This window comes from Xenopus laevis, chromosome 3S, assembly GCF_017654675.1.
Source record: "Xenopus laevis strain J_2021 chromosome 3S, Xenopus_laevis_v10.1, whole genome shotgun sequence".
In the NCBI taxonomy this organism is placed as follows: Eukaryota; Metazoa; Chordata; class Amphibia; order Anura; family Pipidae; genus Xenopus; species Xenopus laevis.
The window spans coordinates 127,367,258-127,390,275 of NC_054376.1; the positions used below are offsets into that span (position 1 = coordinate 127,367,258).

General features: G+C 42.8%; 1 protein-coding gene across 2 annotated transcripts; it reads right to left on the reverse strand.

Moving 5' to 3' along the window:
• Positions 1-1,671: 1,671 nt before the first annotated feature.
• On the reverse strand, positions 1,672-17,865 carry gal3st4.5.S (galactose-3-O-sulfotransferase 4, gene 5 S homeolog). Of its 2 annotated transcripts, none has more exon segments than NM_001086139.1 (4): positions 1,672-2,954; positions 3,106-3,394; positions 3,885-3,995; positions 17,834-17,865. In NM_001086139.1, coding segments are annotated over 3 exon segments (1,227 nt in total). In that variant the 5' UTR covers positions 3,992-3,995; positions 17,834-17,865; the 3' UTR covers positions 1,672-2,123.
• Between the last annotated feature and the right edge of the window lie 5,153 nt (positions 17,866-23,018).

The window sequence follows — 23,018 nt, forward strand, 5'->3', positions numbered from 1 at the left end:
CCAGAACTACATGGTGACTCTGCCCCCTGCTGGTGCATGAGACAAACTGCATCCGTGTGGGAAATTGTAACTTGGTGTTATAAGAAAGGGTCTGAGTAACACGTTACGGGCACTGTAAAAAAAAACATCTCTCTATTTTGTGTAGTGTAATGTCTCTGTTTTGTTGATTTTATTAAAATCAGAATACAATTCTGTTGGTGTCTGGCCAGAGCAAATAGCTTCCTGCTCTCTCTGTACCACATCTGTATTCTGCACCAGGACTGGCAATCTGTGGGTTCTGGCAAATGCCAGAGGGGCTGCTATAAGGTCCCATAGAAAGTCACTATTTAGTGGGCTGGTGGGGCTGTTTGGGCCTCTGTGTGGGCTGATTGGGCCTCTTTGTACCTGAAATGCCAGGGTCTATTTTGATTTTCAGTCCAGAACTGGTCTGCACCATCTCCCCACTACTTTCCCAGTATCTGCATCCTTTTCATCTACTCCACAGTCCTTCCCAAATGTGCATTCCACCCTTTGCCAGCCCTTCCCAAAACTCCATGTACTCTCCATGGACTTACCTTTCTTTTCACATTCTCCTTGTCATTTTGCCCCTTCCTAGTTCTTCCCAAAACTCCATGGCACACTCCTTGGCCTGTCTCTTCTGTCCAGATGTCCATACTCCATCTACTGGCTCCTTTTCCAATCTGTGTAACCTCTGTGTAACCTTCTGCTGCCTTCCCAAATCTCACTCCATTAAGATCTCCATTAGTGATATATGGGTCCAAACTTTCCTAACCCTCAACTGTCTTTTTATTGGCCATAACCCTTCCCCTCCCAACATGGCTCAGACTTTTTAAATATTTTATAGATCCACACCCAAAGTGCACCCTTACAAGGGCCATTACTGCTGGTGTATTTCACTGCCTGATGGTGAGTCTTATTTATTGCAGGTGCAAAACACCATGGGCCTCGTGCAGGGAAGGGTACATAGTGCAAAACAAAGGGTACAAACTGCCATGTATTTTTCATGTTTGTATCCTGTTTTTCTCCAGAATGGAGTCCAAAATGGAGCACAAAGATCTTCACTACCATCATGAATACAGTACTGCCTACATATAGCAGCGCATGTATTCATGAGGGTCAGTCTGATGGAGACACTAAGGTGTCCCTCCTCCTTAATGTCGCCGTAAATGATACTTTATATCTTTTCCCCTAGAAAATGAACAAATTCACTGAGCTCAGCCTGTGTGCAGTTGGAATCCATATGAGAGGCAATTTGGAGGCACAATTGTGCACATGCGGCTTTTTCTCATTAACCATAAACTGAAGCCACAGAGACAAAATGCTGCCACGTGTGATTTTATGCTGACGTAGCGCATTCCCATTTCCCTCGTAACCACAAGCAGAGGCTGAAATGAAAACCATAATTATAAGGCTGCACAGAATCAGTAACTACACCCATTTCCAAGGGAGATCACGTTACAGCGTCCTGGGACCTATTGTTGCACACAATACACAAGTCAGTGTGGATATGATACAGTTAGGGCTGCTGAGGGACCAGTATCTGCGTTATTGAAATAAGCAAAGAAAAATGGACAATATCCAACCCATTATTTTCTCCATTCTTGAAAAACGAATGAGAGAAAAACTCCTACCGGGCAACATGAAATATGGACTTGAAAGAGGAGATGGAGGTAATTGAAAGGAGTGTGGTTTACTTCACACTAGTATAAAACAAATCTCTATAAATATACAAGTTCATTACAAAATACATTTCCTAAAAATAGAAAAAAAAGTAATCTTTGAAATAAGCCATTCAGGAAAGCCTCGGTCTCTAAGAGCTGGCTCTAACTAAATACCCTATGATGGTTGTAAGCTTGTTAGGGTAATGGCTGATTCCCCCCTCAAACCAGCACTGGTATGTTCCACAGGTAATTGATAATCTCATCTGAGGACAGTTCCATTCCTTTGGGTAAGGTGATCAAGCCTTTCTTGCCCACAGTCCCCACTTTACTAAAGATTGATCACATTCATGTGGAAGGAATGCAGCTTGAAGGAAAGTAGTCTGGAATGATAGCATCCTTGTATTAGTCTGATGGGTCTAAAACCCACCGCCATTGCAATTTCATTTTTAATTTAGGAATCTTCTAAGACTTTAGAAGCTTTCCTGATGTCTCTGCTGGGCCCGGCTCAGACCCACGTACACCTTGTGGAAACTGCCTTAAATCCAAAATGTCCTTGTATTGCAGCTCAGGAGTTACCATTTGGACACACCGTGCCCGGGTTTTGGGCTCGAGATCTTTTTTTACTGCCCACCCCAAAATTTTGTCCTGCCCAAACTGAAATGGTTTGATGCCCTCTTCTTTGATTTGATCTGCTCTTACAGGATTCAACCCTTCCAGACAAATCTCAGCTAGCTGGTGTCTTCTTTCTCTCAACCTCCTAACTTCAGTGTCCATTCTCTCTCTCCCAAATCTCTCTACTTTCTCCCAGAAGGTATGGTTGAAGTAGACATAAAGATACCAGTCTAGGGCATTCCAGGCCCGTAATCTGTCTATCTCTCTTTTTTCCAGTGGTGTGGAAGCCTCACGAGTGTTAAGTTTAAAGGTCACCACATCATCAAGATCCCAGCACAGTTCTTCCTTCAGAAGGACCATTGATTCATCAAAGTACTCTGAGAGTAGGACCAGGTGAAAAGCTCCCTCTACTGCCCTGGCTCCTGCCTTGGCCAAAGATTCTTTAAATGGAGTGTCAGGGTTAAATCCCAAGTCGAACCACAGAAGGTTGTGTGCATAGTGGTTTGATCTCTCTCCTGGTTTGTAGTAGTGAGAAGGGTGAACTATAAATGCTTTAAAGTTGGGGGATTTCTTAAAGGCAGATGAAACCAAGCGGTAATAAGAGAAAGAAGACTCTGCCAAGGTGGCTGGATCACGTAGAATTGTGAAGTAGAAGGAGTCTGTAGGCATGAGCTTCCTGACCTGGAGAGAAAAATACATTTTAAGTAGATATTCTACATCTTAAGAGTAATGGAACCTCACAACCAGCTATATATACACATTGACTATAGAAACTATTCCCACAGAGCTTCAACCTTAGGAAACTTGGTCAAGTACATATGTGTTTTCTTACCTCTGGGAGATTGAAGCGCATGTGGTGGCACAGGATATCATACGTTGATTTGTTAACTTCATTATATCCTTTCACCCTCCGAACATGGAACAGGTTGGGGTAGTTGAACTGATACTTTTGTGGTAGAGCAAACGTTAGTGAGTTCCTGTCCCCATAGCGATGTAGCATATTCAGTATGGTGCTTCCGGCAGTCTTGTGGGTCTTCAGGAACACTATGTGAGATTTTGGCTGACAGGTTCGTGTTGAGAGAGAGGAGAGCGGGTGCAGTACCGTGAAGGTCTGAGGGGGCCTAAGCAAAGAAAGAAATGTTATGTACCATCCACTGGATAGATAAATATAGAACTTATAACAAGCAAGAAAACAACTGGATATATGAAAATATTTAACAACATAAGCATGGGTCTTTTGATTATAAGACACATTATCTAAGGCCAGTAGTCCTATGGTGCTTAGAAAACTCCCTATGCAAAAATTGGGGATTTAACCACTTTAAATATTTAAATAAATGTTTAAATATCTGTTATAGAGACTGCTGTTGATTTAGAAACCTGTTTAGATTTATAGAGTAATGATGACCTGCTTAAAGGTTTATTGACATCTTGAGGAGGACAAGGTCATTAAAAAGCCTTGGATGGTCACACGCTTCTCTAATATTCCAGACATTAATAAGAAGAAGAGGTTGGCTCAGTTGGTGCCAATGTGCTGTTGGTGCGTCCCAAGGGCATAAATGGATGTCAGAATCTATTATTTTATACATTCATTTATTACAGATCACTCACCGTTTCTGGAAGTGGGTTCCCAGAAGCTGAATGGTAAAACCAATAGCCATAAGGATTAAAAGTCCTATCCCAAGGATCGGTAGTCGGCAGAGCTGAAGTAACCTCATGGTTCTGGAACGGAGAAGAGAGTGCACCAATGTTAGGTTGTAAAGCACCATAAACAAAATGTTCCACATATACATTGGCATTCTACCAAACCCATGGCCTGCACTAGGGCACTTATAAAGCAATGGCAAATCTAAAAGCCACTTGGGAGAAGATTTGTACATATTTGCAGAGCTTTCAACTTGCCTGGATTTTCTAGATGGCATCTAGATTTATACACAAGGCAGGGAATCTATTATAACTTCCCTCTTGCTTTGTTTTACCCTCAGCGTTTATGAGGTTGTTGCTGATTCCCGGTCTCCTCAACCACTCCTCAGTACCATATCCATTATGCTCCCTGTTGTATGAAACTGTGTTTGACTTCTTCTGTTTGTTCCTTATCTATCCTGTCATTTAGGGACATTCCAACACAGAAGGATTAGTGCAACTCATTTCTAGGGGTTATTCAGCTATTGGAGGTGTTCAAGGTTATTAGCCTCATGGCAAACCTGACAGTTTTGGTTGGATTTGTAGGTAGAGTACAATGCTGTAGTGTTTGTACAGTTCCTGCAGCACTAAAGGTGGCCATAGACGTAACAATTAGAATCTTTCTTGGAAAAGATCTTTCCAAGAAAGATCATTTGTTTCAATTCAAACGTATAGAGCTGAATCATCAGATTTACAGATAGAAACAATAGAATTCTACCTGTATCTGACGATTCAGCACTAACAATGGGCGATGTTTGGATCCCTTCAAAGGCACCCGATCAAAATTTTCCGTCCAGCCTGATCGACGAGCCGACCAATATCTACCGTAAGTCTTCTGCCGATTTTGATCGGCTCTTTTCCCACCATACACGCACAGAATATCGTACGAAAATTCGTTTCGTACAATATTATCTGTGCGTCTATGGCCACCTTAAGGCTCAGGTTATCTAGACATCCATAGTCTTTAGTTCCTCTTCTTCCATATTATGCACTATAAAACTAAGTAAGTTTTATCAGAAAGGTCTATATAAATACACCAGTAAACCCTAAAAGTAATGCTGCTCTGAGTCCTCTGTCAAAAGAAACAGCACATTTCTTTCCTTCTATTGTGTACTCATGGGCTTCTGTATCAGACTTCCTGTTTTCAGCTTAAACCTCCAGGGCTAGGGCTTGAGCATGCTCAGTTTGCTCCTCTTCCCTCCCTTCCCTGCTGTAATCTGAGCCCAGAGCTATGAGCGACCAGGGAGAGACTCAGACAGGAAGTGATGTTCCACAAGCCAATATGGCAGCTGCTATCCTAAACAAACACAGAACACTTCAAGAGCTGTTTACTCAGGTATGGTAAAGCATTCTGCAGAAAAAATATAGTGTTATAGCTTGCACTATTGTGGCTAATCTACTGGCAATAAACTGCTCCAATAGCTTTCCTTCTCCTTTAATAAAGGGGATAAAGTGCTCCCTCCTCCCATGAATCTATATCATTTCTATTGCAGGACAGCAACTTTCCTGCTGCTGACTGGTATTGTGACTTGCACCACTTGCTCTTTAGTCTCACTAAATGATCCTTTAGAAATCCCAAATGCAGGTTAAGTCTTGTCGGTGTGGGGGAGGTGTAATTTTTCTCGGTTGTCCGTGGTACATCCCTACCTCCAAGAATCTTGGATCTTCAAATCAAATGTTTAAATAACAAATGTGTCTATAAGTTCTCAAGGTGGAACCAACGAACGCTAATATAGTAGCTTGGAGGCATGACAACAGAGGAGACTGAAGGAGGGAAAGAGAACAAGATGTCAGGACGTCCATATTAGCAGTTTCTACCAAGAGAGCACACGTGTACACGTGCAATTTAAGTAAACTCGGCGTAAAACCAAATATGGCAGCCTGTTTCAGAAGATGCTGAGAATGAGACACACTTATGAACATGTGGTGGTTCTGCAGAGGTGTTGAGAAGTTCTGAAAGGTGGTAACAGACCTAATTTCACTAGTACTTTACTGCATAGTTCAAATGACCCTCACACGTTACTGCTTGGCATGAAATGTGGGCCCTAAAGTAGAAACAATCACACACAAAAAATAGCCACTCACATTCCCACTGCTGCCAGGTCACTCTTAAAGAAAATGACTTTGCGGGATTACGGGCATTAATAATGAAAGTCAACTGCAGCAATGGCATCAGAGACGGCCTCCTAGAGGGAAGCTATGAAGAGATGCTGGAATGGTTCCCTTGGGCCCATTCGATGAAAAACTCAACAGGGGGACAGGTAAACCCAACCCAGTGATCTACATGCCAAATATCCAATCCTCATTCTCCTTTGGAGGTGCTAGTCAATGCCAAAACCTTTCCCCACTCGCCTTAGTCTTTCCCTTTTCCTTATTTTTCTTTATGCTCTCGATCTACAATAATGTTCGTAAAAGTCATATGATTGCCCATTAAACAGGGTTGTAAAATGAGAATGCTCATTCATGACAGTATGCTGGGACACTGCACTCCTGCTTTTGTGATATAAAACATTAAAATCAATAAACATTCCAAATTTTAAAGAAAAAATGCAGAGCCTTAAGGGCCTCATCTTGGAGGGTCAGGAATGTCAGTAGATGCTATAATGGAAGCATAGCTGGTTTCTGGAATTCAATGCCGGCAGATACATCTCAAATACAGTGACCCTGTTGTTGTTGAGAATCATGACATCATTTTGAAATGAATATAGATTTTCTGCTAAGCATAGCATCTTCATTAACCTGCATGGAGAGGTATATTTCCATGGCATTGGCATTATAGTGCGGTAACTATTGAACAAGGTAGTGTTACTGGTAAAGGTACGATCGCCCATGTCCATCCTTTTATTCAAAAGCAAATGTCATTCCTTCCGATAGCAACTGTCGTTGTTATTAAGGCTTTACCTGAGGGACTTGTCTGTACATGCTGAAGAACGTCTGATTCCCTGGAATCCTCCAGAATCGGAGCGAAAAAGAACAAGACAATTTTGACTCTCCATTGCATGAGCTGCAAACTCTGCGGTTTTGGCACTAAATCATTTTTGCCCTATTTATAAAGAGCTTCAAAGAAAACATCCCAGTTCTGATAGGGCCAGAGCCAATTTAGTGTTCCTGGTCATGAGGCCATACAAAAAGCTCTCTGTATCCTTATTGACTAAGATCTTTTAATTAGAACAAACTGAGTTTTATCTCAAAGGAAAACTATACCCCCAAAATGAATACTTGAACAACAAATAGTTTATATCAAACTGGAGTATATTTTTTTTAACAGGAAGAAATCACCTGACCAGAAATACTGCAACTCTAACTGTAACGGAAGAGATCACCTGACCAGAAATACTGCAGCAATAACTTTAACAGGAAGAGATCACCTGACCAGAAATACTGCAGCTCTAACTGTAACAGGAAGAGATCACCTGACCAGAAATACTGCAGCTCTAACTGTAACAGGAAGAGATCACCTGACCAGAAATACTGCAGCTCTAACTGTAACAGGAAGAGATCACATGACCAGAAATACTACAACTCTAACTGTAAAAATGATCAGGGAGGGCCTGATAGAAGGTGTCAGTCAGATTAGAAGTACACATTCCCCTGCCTTATGTTAATACCCCTGAGCAGGAGCAATCACATGACATAGCAGCACAGGGTTTGAGGCCTTGAGACTCCGTGCCTCTGGCTCCCACAAGTCGCAACCTCTCCAGATTCCGCTATTTGCTGTGGTATTTGGCAGAATCTTTATTTAGAAGTATTTGCTATTCATCTGCCTACTGTAAACACTGGTCTGGCATGTGCCCAGGGAAATTAGGCGGCTTCCCACAGAGAACATCTCTTGCCAGTACAGCCTGTTAGTAGAGTTGCCTTCTTGTTACTAAGATTATCTGTCACTAGAAACACACTTTGCCTTCACTTATTTTGTTATTCCATGTGACATGCACATAAAATCATGGGTCAATGGGAGGGGCCTGTAACAAGTAGTTTATATAAGATGCTCTTCATATCTACAGTAGGTGGGTCTCACCTCACAGATACACTTATACCATGTGACACACACACACAGAATGATGGGTAAGTGGGAGGGGCCTGTAACAAGTAGTTTATATGAGATGTTCCTCATATCTAGGTGGGTCTCACCTCACAGATACACTTATACCATGTGACACACACACAGAATGATGGGTAAGTGGGAGGGGCCTGTAACAAGTCGTTTATATGAGATGTTCCTCATATCTAGGTGGGTCTCACCTCACAGATACACTTATACCATGTGACAAACACACACAGAATGATGGGTAAGTGGGAGGGGCCTGTAACAAGTAGTTTATATGAGATGTTCCTCATATCTAGGTGGGTCTCACCTCACAGATACACTTATACCATGTGACACACACACAGAATGATGGGTAAGTGGGTGGGGCCTGTAACAAGTAGTTTATATGAGACGTTCCTCATATCTAGGTGGGTCTCACCTCACAGATACACTTATACCATGTGACACACACACAGAATGATGGGTAAGTGGGAGGGGCCTGTAACAAGTAGTTTATATGAGATGTTCCTCATATCTAGGTGGGTCTCACCTCACAGAAACACTTATACCATGTGACACACACACAGAATGATGGGTAAGTGGGAGGGGCCTGTAACAAGTAGTTTATATGAGATGTTCCTCATATCTAGGTGGGTCTCACCTCACAGATACACTTATACCATGTGACACACACACACAGAATGATGGTAAGTGGGAGGGGCCTGTAACAAGTAGTTTATATGAGATGTTCCTCATATCTAGGTGGGTCTCACCTCACAGATACACTTATACCATGTGACACACACACACAGAATGATGGGTAAGTGGGTGGGGCCTGTAACAAGTAGTTTATATGAGATGTTCCTCATATCTAGGTGGGTCTCACCTCACAGATACACTTATACTATGTGACACACACACAGAATGATGGGTAAGTGGGAGGGGCCTGTAACAAGTAGTTTATATGAGATGTTCCTCATATCTAGGTGGGTCTCACCTCACAGATACACTTATACCATGTGACACACACACAGAATGATGGGTAAGTGGGTGGGGTCTGTAACAAGTAGTTTATATGAGATGTTCCTCATATCTAGGTGGGTCTCACCTCACAGTTACTCTTATACCATGTGACACACACACAGAATGATGGGTAAGTGGGAGGGACCTGTAACAAGTAGTTTATATGAGATGTTCCTCATATCTAGGTGGGTCTCACCTCACAGATACACTTATACCATGTGACACACACACACAGAATGATGGGTAAGTGGGAGGGGCCTGTAACAAGCAGTTTATATGAGATGTTCCTCATATCTAGGTGGGTCTCACCTCACAGATACACTTATACCATGTGACACACACACAGAATGATGGGTAAGTGGGAGGGGCCTGTAACAAGTAGTTTATATGAGACGTTCCTCATATCTAGGTGGGTCTCACCTCACAGATACACTTATACCATGTGACACACACACAGAATGATGGGTAAGTGGGAGGGGCCTGTAACAAGTAGTTTATATGAGATGTTCCTCATATCTAGGTGGGTCTCACCTCACAGATACACTTATACCATGTGACACACACACACAGAATGATGGGTAAGTGGGTGGGGCCTGTAACAAGTAGTTTATATGAGATGTTCCTCATATCTAGGTGGGTCTCACCTCACAGATACACTTATACTATGTGACACACACACAGAATGATGGGTAAGTGGGAGGGGCCTGTAACAAGTAGTTTATATGAGATGTTCCTCATATCTAGGTGGGTCTCACCTCACAGATACACTTATACCATGTGACACACACACAGAATGATGGGTAAGTGGGTGGGGTCTGTAACAAGTAGTTTATATGAGATGTTCCTCATATCTAGGTGGGTCTCACCTCACAGTTACTCTTATACCATGTGACACACACACAGAATGATGGGTAAGTGGGAGGGACCTGTAACAAGTAGTTTATATGAGATGTTCCTCATATCTAGGTGGGTCTCACCTCACAGATACACTTATACCATGTGACACACACACCACAGAATGATGGTAAGTGGGAGGGGCCTGTAACAAGCAGTTTATATGAGATGTTCCTCATATCTAGGTGGGTCTCACCTCACAGATACACTTATACCATGTGACACACACACAGAATGATGGGTAAGTGGGAGGGGCCTGTAACAAGTAGTTTATATGAGACGTTCCTCATATCTAGGTGGGTTTCACCTCACAGATACACTTATACCATGTGACACACACACACAGAATGATGGGTAAGTGGGAGGGGCCTGTAACAAGTAGTTTATATGAGACGTTCCTCATATCTAGGTGGGTTTCACCTCACAGATACACTTATACCATGTGACTGTAAGGGGCCCGAAGGCTCAGACAGGAGTAGTGGACCTAGGAGGAAGCACCAGTCCAACAGATCGAGGTACAGGCAAGGATTTAGAAAGAGAGTGGTCAAGTTCAGGCAATATGGTCGGTTCAGGCAGCAAGGGATCAGTAAACAGGAACAGGCAAGTATCAATACACAAGTTCAAGATAATAACACTAGAAGTGCACCCAGGAACTCACAAGGAAGAACCTATTGTAGGGCAAGGTGAGCAGTGTCTCAGCGTCTTTTATAGGCCTCCTTTGGCGCCAAAATTAGACGCAGTGACGTCATGACGCTGGCGTCCTCACGCATGGGTTTTCGATGCTGGCGTCCATTCTGATGCTTCGGCTCTGGCAACCAATCCGACGCCGGTGCCTCGTTTGACGCCGGCGTGATGTCACTGAGCTGCGACCAGGAGGAACCACATGAAGGACGCCGCCATCTTGGGACACTCCATCTTGGGACGCCAGGTAAGATTTCCTTACAGTGACACACACACAGAATGATGGGTAAGTGGGAGGGTAAATGGGAGTAGTTTATATAAGGTGTTTCCCATTAGTGATGTGTGGGCCGACCCGATACCCACGGTGCTCCTCGCAGGTGGCGGGCGGGTGCGGGATGAGCTCTTCTCCTGCTCTCCCTGCCCACCACCTTCAAATGCCGGCATCCGACTTCCGGATTCCGGTTTTATAGTCTCGCGTCTGCTCGCCCCGCCCCTTTCGTTACGTTATCGGCAGGGCAGGTCAGCGTGGGTCTATAAAAGGACCCCCGGAAGCGGGTGCGGGCGGGCGTGGGTTGTAGCAGGGCGGGTTAGGGTCGGGTGCGGGTCAAGGAAACCCACCTGTTTCCCATGTGTAGGTGGTGGGTTATATCTAGGGTTGCCACGTTTTCTAGAAAAAAATACTGGCCTATATATTTATATTTGTTCCCTATTAATAACATTGGGATCAACCATCATTTATACCGGCCAGGCCAGTAAAATACCGGCCAGATGGCAACCCTAGTTATATCGGTGTTTGGCCGAGTTAATCAGTAACTGCCCAGAGTATGGGCGACCCCTGTCCTGCTCTATTCTCAGGCTACAAATGGCCTCAGGGAGAATGTGTAGAATAAATGAAATAATTCAGATGGGGATCTGCTGGGACAAGCCTCACAGGGGTTTAATAGACGTCACCTGGGGCCTTTTCTCCTCAGTTTAGATCCTACATTCCCTCTGCTCTGCCTCTGTACTTTTCCTGCTTTCCTAAATCTCTCGTCCCTCTCGGCACCTCTCATCTTTCCTTCCATATCTTGTCTGCCCTCTCACCTCTACTCCTTGCTATGTCTTTCTGCTGTTCCTCTTCCGCCGACTCTTAAACCCCAGTCACAAAAACCCACCTTGTGCTGCTCTGGAATGGAATGTGTCTGAGGCTCATGGGAAACATACAAGGCAAATAAAAGCTGGTTTACAGTTATACTGAATATTGTTGGGTTTAGAAAACAATATATGCTTAATTGAGTAAAACAGTGATATTCCCATATTTCGGCCAACAAAATAAAAGTTATTTCTTTCTGTAACGCAGCAGGAATTCATTGGTGTCTATGGGTAAGATGATGACATCATCAGAACAATAATGGCTGCCCCCACTGACACGAATAAACACATAAATGCATTTTAAAGGAAAGTTTTAAATGCAGATCAGTGGCATTTCTATTGAACAGTTGGGCAAATCAGAAGCTGAAGAAGTTACTGAAATAAAACTGGCAGCAGCCCCATGGAAAGCCTACGTATGTAACGGATAATACTAGGTACTAAGGAATGTATTTATAAGTTATTACTTAGACAGGCTCCACTAGATCTTCCATTGCCTCACTGACTTTCTGACTCACTGCAATGCACAGGCCCCTCGTGTCTTATTAAATGGGTTGTACTATGAAATCAGTATAAACAACAAAAACTCTTCTGTTAGGAGAATCGACAAAGAGAAATGTCTCATTTCTGCCCAGTTCATCATTCATTGTTATTTACAAAGTCCCCCTTTATGCTTTTTCTCCCTCCATCTGTTTGGAATAAGCTGGAACTGCCAATGACTTGAGAAGTTAGTCCAATATCAGTTTGAGTGTGAGTTCTACAGGCCAGGGACTTCCTATGTCTGACCATGCTGCACCAAATCTACAGCAGAATGTACTGCACAGTGTATAGAAGCAGCACAACATAAATAATATATAAACATGATGCAAATCTACTGCTTAAATTCATACATTCAGAATTCTTTCATACAACTATTCCAACTGTCACTTGCTATACTGTTACCATCTTACCCAGGGCCATCATCAGTAATCATGGGCCCTATACTACTAAATTAGCAGGGTCCTTCCCCAAGGGGGCTCTAATAATTAGCCAACTGGTCTTCTGGGCTCTGCCAAAGTAAAATCAGGGGCTGATGAAAAAAAATCCTCTTGCATGCATGGCCATGCCCCTCAACCCCAGCCACTCCTCAGTTATGGCAAACTCCATTCATTATTTACCCAAACCCTGCCAACTCCTCCAAAAGTTCTGTTCTTGGAACAACCCACAAATCACACTTTTCTATTTTGGGGTCCTTCTCTGTCATAAAGCCCTGGACTTCAGTACCCCTGTACTCCCCTGATGACAGCCCTGCTCTACTGCATCTATCTTGCCCTGCTGTATACATTAATTACAGTGTTTCCATCTTGCCTTACTGTCTCCTTTTACCCTACTGTATGCATCTTGTCCTACTGTACTGAACATCTTCAAGGTTTCTATTTTGTCTTACTATCTCCATTTATCGTACTGTACCCATCTTGCCATACTTTCTCCATTTGCCCTACTGTCTACATGTTGCTCTACTGTATCCCTTATGCCCAGTATCTCCATCTTGTTCTTCTGTCTCCATTCACCATACCGTCTCCATCTTGCCCTACCGTCTCCATTTCCCCTACTGTCTCCATCTTGTCCTACTATCTCAATTCACACTACTGTCTCCATCTTGTCCTACAGTCTCCATCTTGTCCTACTGTCTCTATCTTGCCCTACTGTCTCCACCTTGTCCTACTGTCTCCAGCTTGTCCAACTATCTCCATTCACCCTACTGTCTCCATCTTACCCTACTGTCTCCATCTTGTCCATCTCACCCTATTCTTGTTCTCCTGTTTCCATTTTCACAAACATTTTCCATCTGTCCTTACTGTCACCATAATTCCTTCAGTAACCATCTTGTGCTACTGTCCTGCTACTTTTCCCCTGAAAATTGCCATCTTGCCCCACTGTCACCATTTTTCGCCTACACTAGGCATCTTGCCCTACAGTCTCAATTATTTCTTTCTTTTGTCATATTGCCCTACTGACTCCATCAGTGTTTTCACTGTCTTGACGTAACACTAAAGGTGTCCAGCCATGGGCCTACAGTCCAAAGGCTACAGCCCTAGGCATGGGCCCTCAGGTGCCTACATAGTAAATACAACCCTGTTATAGCGGATGATTCAGTACCTTCTAAAATAAATGATGATGTTTCCTGCAGCCTGCAGCATTCCTGTGGTACTGCCTGTTCAGCCAAGTTCCCTCCAAATATCTCTCCCTGTACCCCCCTCCTCTCCCCATCTCTTTTGTTTCCTACTACAAACCAGCACTTAGATCATTTCCAGATGTTCTACATCTGCTCCCACTGTGTTGACTGACCCAGGTCAGACACGGCCCCTGGGGAGCTTGGAACCTGACATAGGCAGGGAGGGGCCACAAATACACTGAAAGGGATAGAGAGAAATATAGAGAGAGAAAAAAAGAGCTTGTGGTGTAACTATGGGCCCATACTAAACTTATTGCCCCGGTGCAGTGTAACTCCAGTAAGCTTCTACCTTAACAGGTCCCACCATTGCAGTTCAACCACCATGTTCCACCACTGGTGAAGATTTTTAAGGATTAATGGGATACACTATCATGAAATAATGATGTGTTGCTTTTCACCCTACCCAATGGCTGTGATATTGGAAGTAAAGTACAAACAAAACAGATACATTATAGTATAACAAGCGCCACTTACTGTACTTACACAGTGTCCCCGAATATGTGATCTTATTATTGTTTCACAGACGGACAGAGGCACTCGTTACTGCCCTGTGAATTTAAAGGTATAAAGGCACCTTGTTTTCCCCAGATGATCCTATTTTGTGCCACATCAGCACAAGCTACTGGTAGACTTATAAAGAGCTGCTGGCTACTCCCACAATGAAAAGTAGACAGAAACCTGAATTAGAACCTTAGAAGTCCGTGGACCCAAAAATAGAGCATTTTCTGCTCCTAGAACATCGTGGGAATCTCATCAGCAGAAAAGTCAGAGCAGTGTTGTACCCCTTTAAAGCCCTACATACTCTAAACCTTGTGACTCTATTCTTTCAGGGTATCCAGAGAGATGAGAGAGGACTGATTGAGGAGGCATATGATCTACTGAATTCTTTAGCTCCCCTCTTTTATAGGGGAGCTAAAGTCTACATATAAGCAGATGTTGGAAGTAGATGAAGATGGCAGCAGTAGGTCAAAGTGTTGGCAGTAGAACAAGATATTGACAGAGGCAAAGAAGGTGGTGGTAAAATAAGATAGTGGCAGTTAAGAAAGATGTTGGCAGTAGGATAAGATGGAAACAGTAGAGCAAGATATTGCCAATAGATCAGGATGAACATAGTCACAGTACATCAAGATCAAGTTGGAAGTAGATGAAGATGGCAGCAGTAGGTCAAAGTGTTGGCAGTAGAACAAGATGGTGATAGTAGGGCTAGATACTGGCAGAGGATCAGAATGGTAACAGTAGGGAAAGTTGTTGACCAGGACCATTAACCAAGTAAACAATCAGTTACAATTTCAAAAGGAGTGCTGCCATTTCAGGGAGGCGCTGTTCTATTGGAGTCTATAGGAAGGAACAGGTGATCTGTGGTATTGCAGTGAGCTTGGAACTACATTAAAGGGGGTTGTTCATCTTTGAGTTAACTTTTAGTATGATGTAGAGAGTGATATTCGGAGACAATTTGTCATTGGTTTTTATGTTAAAACATTATCCTAGAAACCATGCACTGATTTAAATAAGTGATTGGAATATGAATGGAAGAGGCCGGAATAGAAAGATGAGGAATACAAAGTAGCAATAACAATACATTTGTAGCCTTACAGAGCATTTGTTGTTTTTTTTAGATGGGGTCAGTAACCCCCTTTTGAAAGGTGGAAAAAGTCGGTAGAAGAAGGCAAATAAACTATAAAAAAAAAAAAAAAAGAAATAATGAAGACCAAGTGAAAAGTTGCTTAGAATTGGCCATTTGATAACATTCTAAAAGTTTACTTGAAGGTGAACTTCCCCTTTAACATTGGGCCTGGGTTGGACAAGCTGTAGTGCATTCAGTATATGATTCCCCCTCATTGTATGTTGCATTGTTAACTCTTGGGAACTCTTGGTCTCTCCCTAATGGGGGGGGGGGGGTGTTGGTTGTGTGTATGTATATATGTATGTGTATGTATGTGTGTGTATGTGTGTGTATGTGTATGTATGTGTATGTATGTGTATGTATGTGTATGTATGTGTATGTATGTATGTGTATGCAGGGCAGCCATCAGGGGGGGACAGGGGGGAGAGTTGTAGGGGGCCCCGAGGGTAAGGGGGGCCCTACCACGCCACACTTACTTGATTAGCCGGGCCCCCCATCTTTCTGAGAGCTGCTGACTTCGGGAAGGCATGGATGTTTAAGGGGTCCTGGCTACCACTTTTATCATAATGTGGGGGGGGGGGCTGGCCACCAATTTTTTTTCTCATGTGGGGTCCTAGCCACCAATATTTTTTAATGGGGAGGCTCTGGCCACAAATGTTTTTTTATGGGGGGCCCTGACCACCAATATCTTTTTATTTTTATTAACATGTGGGAACCCTACCCACCAATTTTTTTTTGTTTTTTTTTACTGTGGGGTGGGGAGGGCGGACCTGTAGGTGGGGCTTGCGATGGGTGCAGCCCAGGGGGCCCAAGAAATTTTGTCGTATGGGGCCCTGCGATTTCTGATGGCGGTCCTGGGTGTATGTATGTGTATGTATGTGTATGTATGTGTGTGTATGTATGTGTATGTATGTGTGTGTATGTGTATGTATGTATGTATATGTATGTGTATGTGTGTGTATGTATGTGTATGTATGTGTGTGTATGTATGTGTATGTATGTGTGTGTGTGTGTGTATGTGTGTGTATGTGTGTGTGTGTGTGTGTGTGTGTGTGTGTGTGTGTGTGTGTGTGTGTGTGTGCAATGCTTCTATACAGACACACACAAGTACACGCATGTTGCTCACTCACCTGTGTCGATGTGCAGCCCTGGATGTTATGTGCCGCTTGTTCTCCTGACTCCTCACCTCCTCCTACTCCTCCTGCTGACACTGCTCTCCACCATCCTCTCTTAAGAAGCCTTAATCTGTCCCTCTCTTAGTGTCTGCTGTCTGTCTGGCACTGTCATGTCAGTCCATGTCCTCCAATCCTAATCTCTTGTGTGTCTAATCCGTGGGCCCCACTGCTGGCACCCCTAATTCCCTTGCAATCTGTATTGTCCAAGTTTTTCTTACATCACACAGTTGTTTAGGCAGAATCAGTCCCTGTCCCATAGAGCTTACTATCTAAGTCAGGGGGGTATATGTGACTTGTCTGAGGAATCATAAGCAAGAATCAAAGTTTGAGCTCCCAAGTAACCAGTGAAGCCCCTTGTCAGTCAGAAAGTCACTCTGTCTATCCAATCAAGTGTCTCTCAACCAAACTGTCTATCCAACTGCCACCTTGACTGACTGTCACGCTGTAACTCGCTCTGTCCAGCTCTATTACCTGTTGTCACTAGCAACTCTAACACCTTGTCGGTCCAACTCTATCGCTTTGTCTGTTTGTCAGTCCAACAATGTCATGCCGTCTGTCCAACTGTATCATTTTGTTTGCCTGTAACATCGTTACCCTGTCTGTGACCCTCCCTGTCTGGCCAAATAAACTCGATGGCACCAAATAACTGACTATTTACCTGCCGGCAGCGCCAGTTCATCTTAGTGAGGGAAAACAGTTCTGAAAAGTTTGTCAGAAGTTATTGAGAAAGTGTATTCTGGTCCTATCTCTGCTGCTCAGCGACTGTGGCTGGTCTCTGTCCACTACTTTGTATGTCTCTGTCGGCCTGTCTGTCCCTGTTATTTTGTCTCTTGCCCCCCTTACCCCCTACTGATCTGGTGCCACAAACACTGTTCCTTTTTTGACTCTTCCATTGAGTTTTCCTCCTGCTGATGTTGTGTATAAAGTCCAAGTCTTCCCTCTCTCAGCAGCAGAACTTTCTATTACACGGCTCTCCAAACCTGATTTCTCCGGCACCCTCCCTGTGTGACCCTCTTCCCTCCGCCTCATCCCTCTCTCCTCCTCTTCTTCTATCCCTCCTCTCTCACATTCTCTCCTTTCTGTTTGCTGTGTGTCTGTCTCTGTCCTTACCTCTGTACATCAGTGTGGCATCCTTCAGTGCATCTCTCACTGTCTCATTGCGCTCCTTGCCTTTCCTTGCCTCTCTCCTTGCCTCCCCCCTACACCTTTGTGAGTAACGTCCCCCTGTCTGTCTCCCCCCCCCCCCCCCCGCACATTTGGTGCCTCCCTCCTGTTCTCTCCCTTTCTCCTCTCTTCTTACTTCCCCATCTGTCCTCAGAATTCTTTCCTAACAAAAGTGCTATTTAGTGATCCTGCTCTTTTCAGCAGGGGAGAGGGCGGGGGAGGAGAGCTCCTGGCTATGGAGGGGGCTCATCCCTACACTTATAGGAAACTTCCTAATGTAACCTGAGGCACAGCTGACACTTAGGGACTGGCAGTAGAGAGCAATACACAACCAGGGGGTCACAGGGGAGACAGAGAAATGGGGCAGCCACACTTTCTTAACCCCTGCCTAGGACAACACTCAATGGACTTTTCATTCCAAGCTAGGGCAAAACTGAATTAACCCTTTCCGACAGACTAAGGTATAACTGAATTAACCCTTTCTGCCAGACTAGGGCAAAACTGAATTAACCCTTCCTGCCAGGCTAAGGCAAAACTGAATTAGCCCTTCTTGTCAAGCTAGGACAAAACTGGATTAACCCTTTCTGCCAGGATAGTGCAATGCTGAATTAACCCTTCCACTCAGGCTAGGGTAAAATTTAATTAACCCTTTATGCCAGTCTAGGGCAAACCTAAATTAACCCTTTCTGCCAGACTAGGGCAAAACTAAATTAAACCTTTCTGCCAGGATAGTGCAATGCTGAATTAACCCTTCCTGCCAGGCTAGAGCAAAACTGAATTAACCCTTTCTACCAGGTTAGGGCAAACCTGATTGAACCCTTCCTGCCAGGCTAGGGCAAAACTGATTTAACCTTTTCTGCCAGGATAGTGCAATGATGAATTAACCCTTCCTGCCAGGTAGAACAGCAGTCAATCTGTCTGGCTTCCTCTTCTGCCAGCTAGGGCAACGTTAACTTTAAATTTAACCGCTCTTATCATCCTTCCTGCCAGGCATACCTGGACACCCTTAACTCTTTTATCACAAGAATAATACCCTTATAATACCCTTCTTTAACACCTTTCCTACACCTTTCCTACCAAGAGTGCAATCCCTTCAGACCATATTGACTGATTGTAAATACAACTACTCAAAATTGGCTTGTAATACATTTTAACGCTTTCTATATGTTATTTTTCTAACTTACATTTCTCCTTTTAGATAATCAGCTCTATTAAGCAGGGCCCTTCCTTATTGGTCAATATTACCTGTATATTCAGTATATATGCCCGTGTATTGTACCTAGCGGCAGAATATGTTGGTGCTTTACAATATGTGTTAATAATTACAATTTCTCTTCAAGCCCTCTCCTATTCATCCTGCTGTCATTCTTACCATTGCTTGGTTGCTATGGAAAGTGGAGCTCTAGCAACAAGTTAGCACTCTAAATCTTGAGAGTTTTGTGCACAAAAAAAGCCAAACCTATACATAAATGGAAAAAGACCAACAGCAGATTATACATTTCTCTTTAAATGAGCATCAGTCCTGAAAATGGTCTGGGTCTCATTTACTAGAAATATTAACCCTTCCAGATGAGCATCAAACCATCTGCTCTGCATTAAGAGCCTTTGCCAGAGATCAGATTAAAAAGCTTTATCTCTCAACTGGCCATCTGGGCAAATCTACCAGCTACTAGGAATGGCAGACAGGCAGGGAAATTTAACCCTTATTTAACTCCAGTAATGGCTTTTATAATGCAGTGCTGGACCACATCAAAGCACCATTGGGGTCTCAAAATGAGACCTGCCCCATAGATATGTGGCCTTTATTGCCTGGATATCAGCTGGGGAAAGACCCATACAGAGGGTAGAGAAAGGGCAGAGAAGCTGAAGGGGCCGAATCCGAATCAAAAAGCTGCCTATGTATTTCCCACTTTTGGCAGAATTCACTAGATGGTTGCACCTATACCTCCCAAATGTCCCATTTTCCGTGGGAAATTCCCAATTTTGACAGCTCAGCCCACAGTCCAGGATTATTATTAAAAAGTCCAGAGTTTCTCTATGATCTCCTTCGCGGACACCACAAAAAAGATACAAAATTTCTGAAACTTAATTAAAGGGGCTGTTTGCCTTTAATTTAACTGTTAGTATGATGTAGAGACTGATATTCTGAGACAATTTGCAATTGGTTTTCATTTTTTATTATTTGTGGTTTTTCAGTTATTTAGCTTTTTATTCAGCAGTTCTCCAGTTTGCAATATCAGCCATCTGGTTGCTAGGGTCCAACTTAGCCTAGCAACGTATTATGAATAAGCGACTGGAATATGAAATAGGAGAGGTCTGAATAGAAAGATGAGTAATAAAAAGTAGCAATAACAATTTGTAGCCTTACAGAGCATTTGTTTTTAGAGAGGGTCACTGACCCCCCATTTGAAAGCTGGAAAGAGTCAGAAGAAGAAGGCAAATAATTCAAAAACTATAAAAAATAATGAAAGCCAATGCAACATTTTATTAGAATTGCCTATTCTATAACATACTAAAAGTTAACCTCAAAGGTGAACCACTCCATTAAATAGGAAGCTTTTTGGCACTTGGCACCTGCACTTAGATATATTTGTAACAATCAGGAAGGCAAATAATTCAAAAACGATAAAATAAATAAAGTAGGCCATTTGAAAATTTTGTTAGAATTGGCTATTCTATACAATCCTAAAAGTTAACTAAAAGGTGAACTACTCCATTAAATAGGAAGCTTTTTGGCAGAGAGACGAGAACACTTGGCACCTGCACTTAGATATATTTGTAACAATCCGGAAGGCAAATAATTCAAAAACTATAAAAGAAATTAATAATGACGGGCAATTGAAAATTTTATTCGAATTGGCTATTCTCAAACATCAAGTTAACTTGAAGGTGAAAACCCTCCGTTTAATAAGAAGTTTTTAGGAGAGTCGAGAACACTCGGCACCTGCACTTAGATACATTTGTGACAATTAAAGATAATCAAAAATACAACTGTAACTATTTAAGATAAATATCAAAGGGTGAAACAGCGTTCTCTCTGTGATATATATACTGTACATTGCCTATATAGGAGAATTGGATGCTTTTGTGCTGAGGCCCAACTGTCACCATTCTGTGTGCATGAGCCACAGAACTTTCCATTAAATAACATTCGGAGCAGTGACAGAGGACTGGACTTGACCGTTTTGCCCACCTCTGACCCAAGTGGAAGATGTGACTCTCTTTTGCCACATCTTGTGCAGCTAAGTAGCTGATCAGAATCAGGGATGCCAACTAACCCAGAGTCATTCGGGAGATAACCATCCACTTCAACCTTATTTCATTGTCCTATTTCGAGATGGGGATTAGGTTTTAAATAATCCAGGACTGGATGACTATCTTCCTAATGACATGAGGTTAGTTGGCATATGTGACAATGCAATGCAAAGGTTTTTCCAATACTGCGGGAAATGTATCAGCCTAAGCATCCTGATGGTGGTCAGCTACAACTCCCCACATTCCACTGTAAATCTAAAACTGGATCTTTTTACAAGATAATCCAATATAATTAATGGTTTTACAGATATATTGATGATGGAGAAAACATTTTTCATAAACATACATTGAAACTTCAGAGTGGGCCGATGAGTCCCCCAATACCTCCAGGACCCATGAGCAGTAACATAGTCTGCTCCCTCTCGCCAGTGAACACCTCTGTGGTAAATCCGCCCTGATTAGAATATCGAATTTAGCACCGTTACCCGGTTCATAAATGATGAGCCCCCGGATGGTTCCAGGTTCTAGTTCTGAATGAAGAAGCCGTGCACGCACATGTATATATTTATATAACCTCAGCTATTCAAAAATTCTCTTTCAGAGTGAACCTTGATCTGTTATTTTCCATGCTCGGTGGTTAATCCGTGGGAAAATACTAGCTCCAAGCATCCAAGGAACGTTATTCCTGTCCTTAATGGCTGTTCAGCTTTGTAACTGATACACATCCAGAAAAGCCCTTTGGTGCCGGGTCACTACTATTGTCTGCTACTAATAAAGTCATATTCTCTGCTTTGTACACAACCTGTCTCAGCTCAGTTTCTAGCTGGGAACCTTTAATCTCTGAAGATTCGGTGCTCTTATTCAAACACAGAAAGATCTTTCACAACTATTAGTTGAGGTCTGACAAAGTCAGACTATTGGTGGGGTTTCTTTTTATAATTTTTTATTTTTTACAATATATAAATGGTAAAAATATTAAGCAGTAAGGAGTGGGACCCTTGTCAGAGGGGGTCAGTTGGTTGATGAGAACAGAAATAAAGCAGAGATTCTCAACTGTTATTTTTCGTCTGTTTAAACAAATAAGGAACAAAACAATGAAGGTTTCCTTCTAAATAGTCCCAATTCAATTAATACAACTAATGATGCATGGTTTATGCAAGGGGAAATTTAAAAGAGACTAGAACATGTTAAGATAAACAAAGGTCTGGGACTGGCTGGTATTCATCCCAGGGTACTTAGAGAGCTTAGATCTGTGATTACCAAACCTCCTTAATTAATTTTTCAGATTCATTGAGGTCTGGCATGGTGCAGAGAGACTGGAAAATTGCTAATGTGGTGCCGCTATTCAAAAAGGGATCCTATTCTCAGCCTCAAAACTATAGGCCAGTTAGTCTGACGTCAGTGGTAGGAAAGCTTTTCAAGGGTTGATAAAGGATAAGATACTTGACTTAATTTCAAATCATAATACTGTGTATCATAATACATGTGTCCGCATGGTTTTATGAGTAACTAAGCTTGCCAAACAAATTCAATTACCTTTTATGAGAAGGTGAGCAGAAACCTTGACTCTGCAATGGCAGTGGATGTGATCTACTTGGGCTTTGCTAAAGCTTTTGATAAAGTTCCACACAAAAGGCTACTAGTTAAATTAAGGAATATTGGCCTGGAACATAGTATTTGTACCTGGATAGAGAAAAAAAGATAGATTACAAAGAGTAGTCATAAATGGAACATTTTCTAATTGGACCAGTGTTGATAGTGGAGTACCGCGGGGCTCTGTACTTGGTCCTTTGCTTTTCAACATGTTTATTAATGACCTAGAGGAGGGCTTTGAAAGTACTGTTTCTATTTTTGCTGATGAGACTAAATACTATAG

Coding starts and splice junctions, on each gene's coding strand:
- gal3st4.5.S (XM_018239491.2), bottom strand. CDS start 3,991: ATGAGGTTACTTCAGCTCTGCCGACTACCGATCCTTGGGATAGGACTT. Junction 3,395..3,884: donor GGAACCCACTTCCAGAAACG/GTGAGTGATCTG, acceptor TTCTTTGCTTAG/GCCCCCTCAGACCTTCACGG. Junction 2,955..3,105: donor TGCGCTTCAATCTCCCAGAG/GTAAGAAAACAC, acceptor TTTTCTCTCCAG/GTCAGGAAGCTCATGCCTAC.